General features: G+C 40.8%; 1 protein-coding gene across 1 annotated transcript; it reads right to left on the bottom strand.

Annotated features, from left to right (window-relative positions):
- Positions 1-6: 6 nt before the first annotated feature.
- Positions 7-1,021, bottom strand: LOC107580175 (BTB/POZ domain-containing protein KCTD9-like; the record flags this gene model as incomplete). Its single annotated transcript, XM_016265912.1, has 5 exons — positions 938-1,021; positions 697-825; positions 373-440; positions 191-286; positions 7-111 (listed from the first exon to the last, which is right to left on the bottom strand). Coding segments are annotated over exons 1-5 (426 nt in total), but the record flags the coding sequence as incomplete, so codon positions are not given.
- Between the last annotated feature and the right edge of the window lie 6 nt (positions 1,022-1,027).

The following is a 1,027-nucleotide window of genomic DNA, read 5'->3' as shown; positions in this document are numbered from 1 at the left end:
GGTACCACAGAGGTTGGCGTGTGTGAGGTTACAGCGGCTGAGGTTGGCCATCTTGAAGTTGATGTAACGCAGGTCAAGACGAGAAAGATCTGCCCCACTGAAATTCAGGCCCTAGGAGAAACAGTTTACATTGAGATAATGCACAATACAATAAAAATGAAACCAGTGCAAATATTCAGTTGCTTCCTACCTGACATCTAAGCTCTGATTTAGTTGGAGTGGCAAGCAGAAAACGCACAAACTCTTTGCGGGAGATGGGCGAGTGATCATCGGGAGGCTGAGAATTCTGAAGCAGGACATCATTGTTATTTATTTCCACATTGAATAAGTCACTTTTTCACCTTTATATAACTTCTTCAGCCTAGTTTTTACCTTAACAACACCTTCAAGCTGCTCAGCAAGACGTTCGATTCCAAAGAAACGAGCTTCTTCAAGCACGCCTGCATAAAATAATTTTCCATAGGTACTCATTTCATATGCAAAGAGCTTAGCCAATCATAACAGAGCTCATTTGCATATTAGAACGTCAGTTACACACACACACAAAAAAATCAAAGGTACAATACCAAAAGCAGGATATATTCAGAAAGAGGGAGGAAAATGCTCATTGAAAACTAAATTATGATGATTTTCGGTAACAACCCTTTTGGAAACACTTAAAATGCTACAAAACGGTACATGTCTCCACTGTCTTACCCAGCAGATTGATGCCGTCATTGATAATGAGCTGTCCGTGTCTCAGGTAATTTAATATGGGCTCAAAGTAATCTGGACTCCGATCAATGAGATACGCCCCTTGCTCGTCCTGTTTGTTTCCCCAAACATCTGCCAGGAAATGACAGGCAAAAAAGAGCAGGATGAATAAAAGCAGTAAGGCAGCACATGCACAAATTATATTTTGAACAGTAGACAGAAAAATCATCAGTTCAGTCCTCACCCTTGTCTCTGAACATGTGAGCCAACATACTCTCCGGTTCTTTGACCAAAGTGCTCCTAACAACCACAGAAAAGTGTTAAAGTGTTAAAT

The sequence above is a fragment of the Sinocyclocheilus grahami genome, unplaced genomic scaffold (genome assembly GCF_001515645.1).
Source record: "Sinocyclocheilus grahami isolate Dianchi unplaced genomic scaffold, SAMN03320097.WGS_v1.1 scaffold26306.1, whole genome shotgun sequence".
Taxonomy (NCBI): Eukaryota; Metazoa; Chordata; class Actinopteri; order Cypriniformes; family Cyprinidae; genus Sinocyclocheilus; species Sinocyclocheilus grahami.
This window is presented reverse-complemented; position numbering and strand designations above follow the sequence as displayed.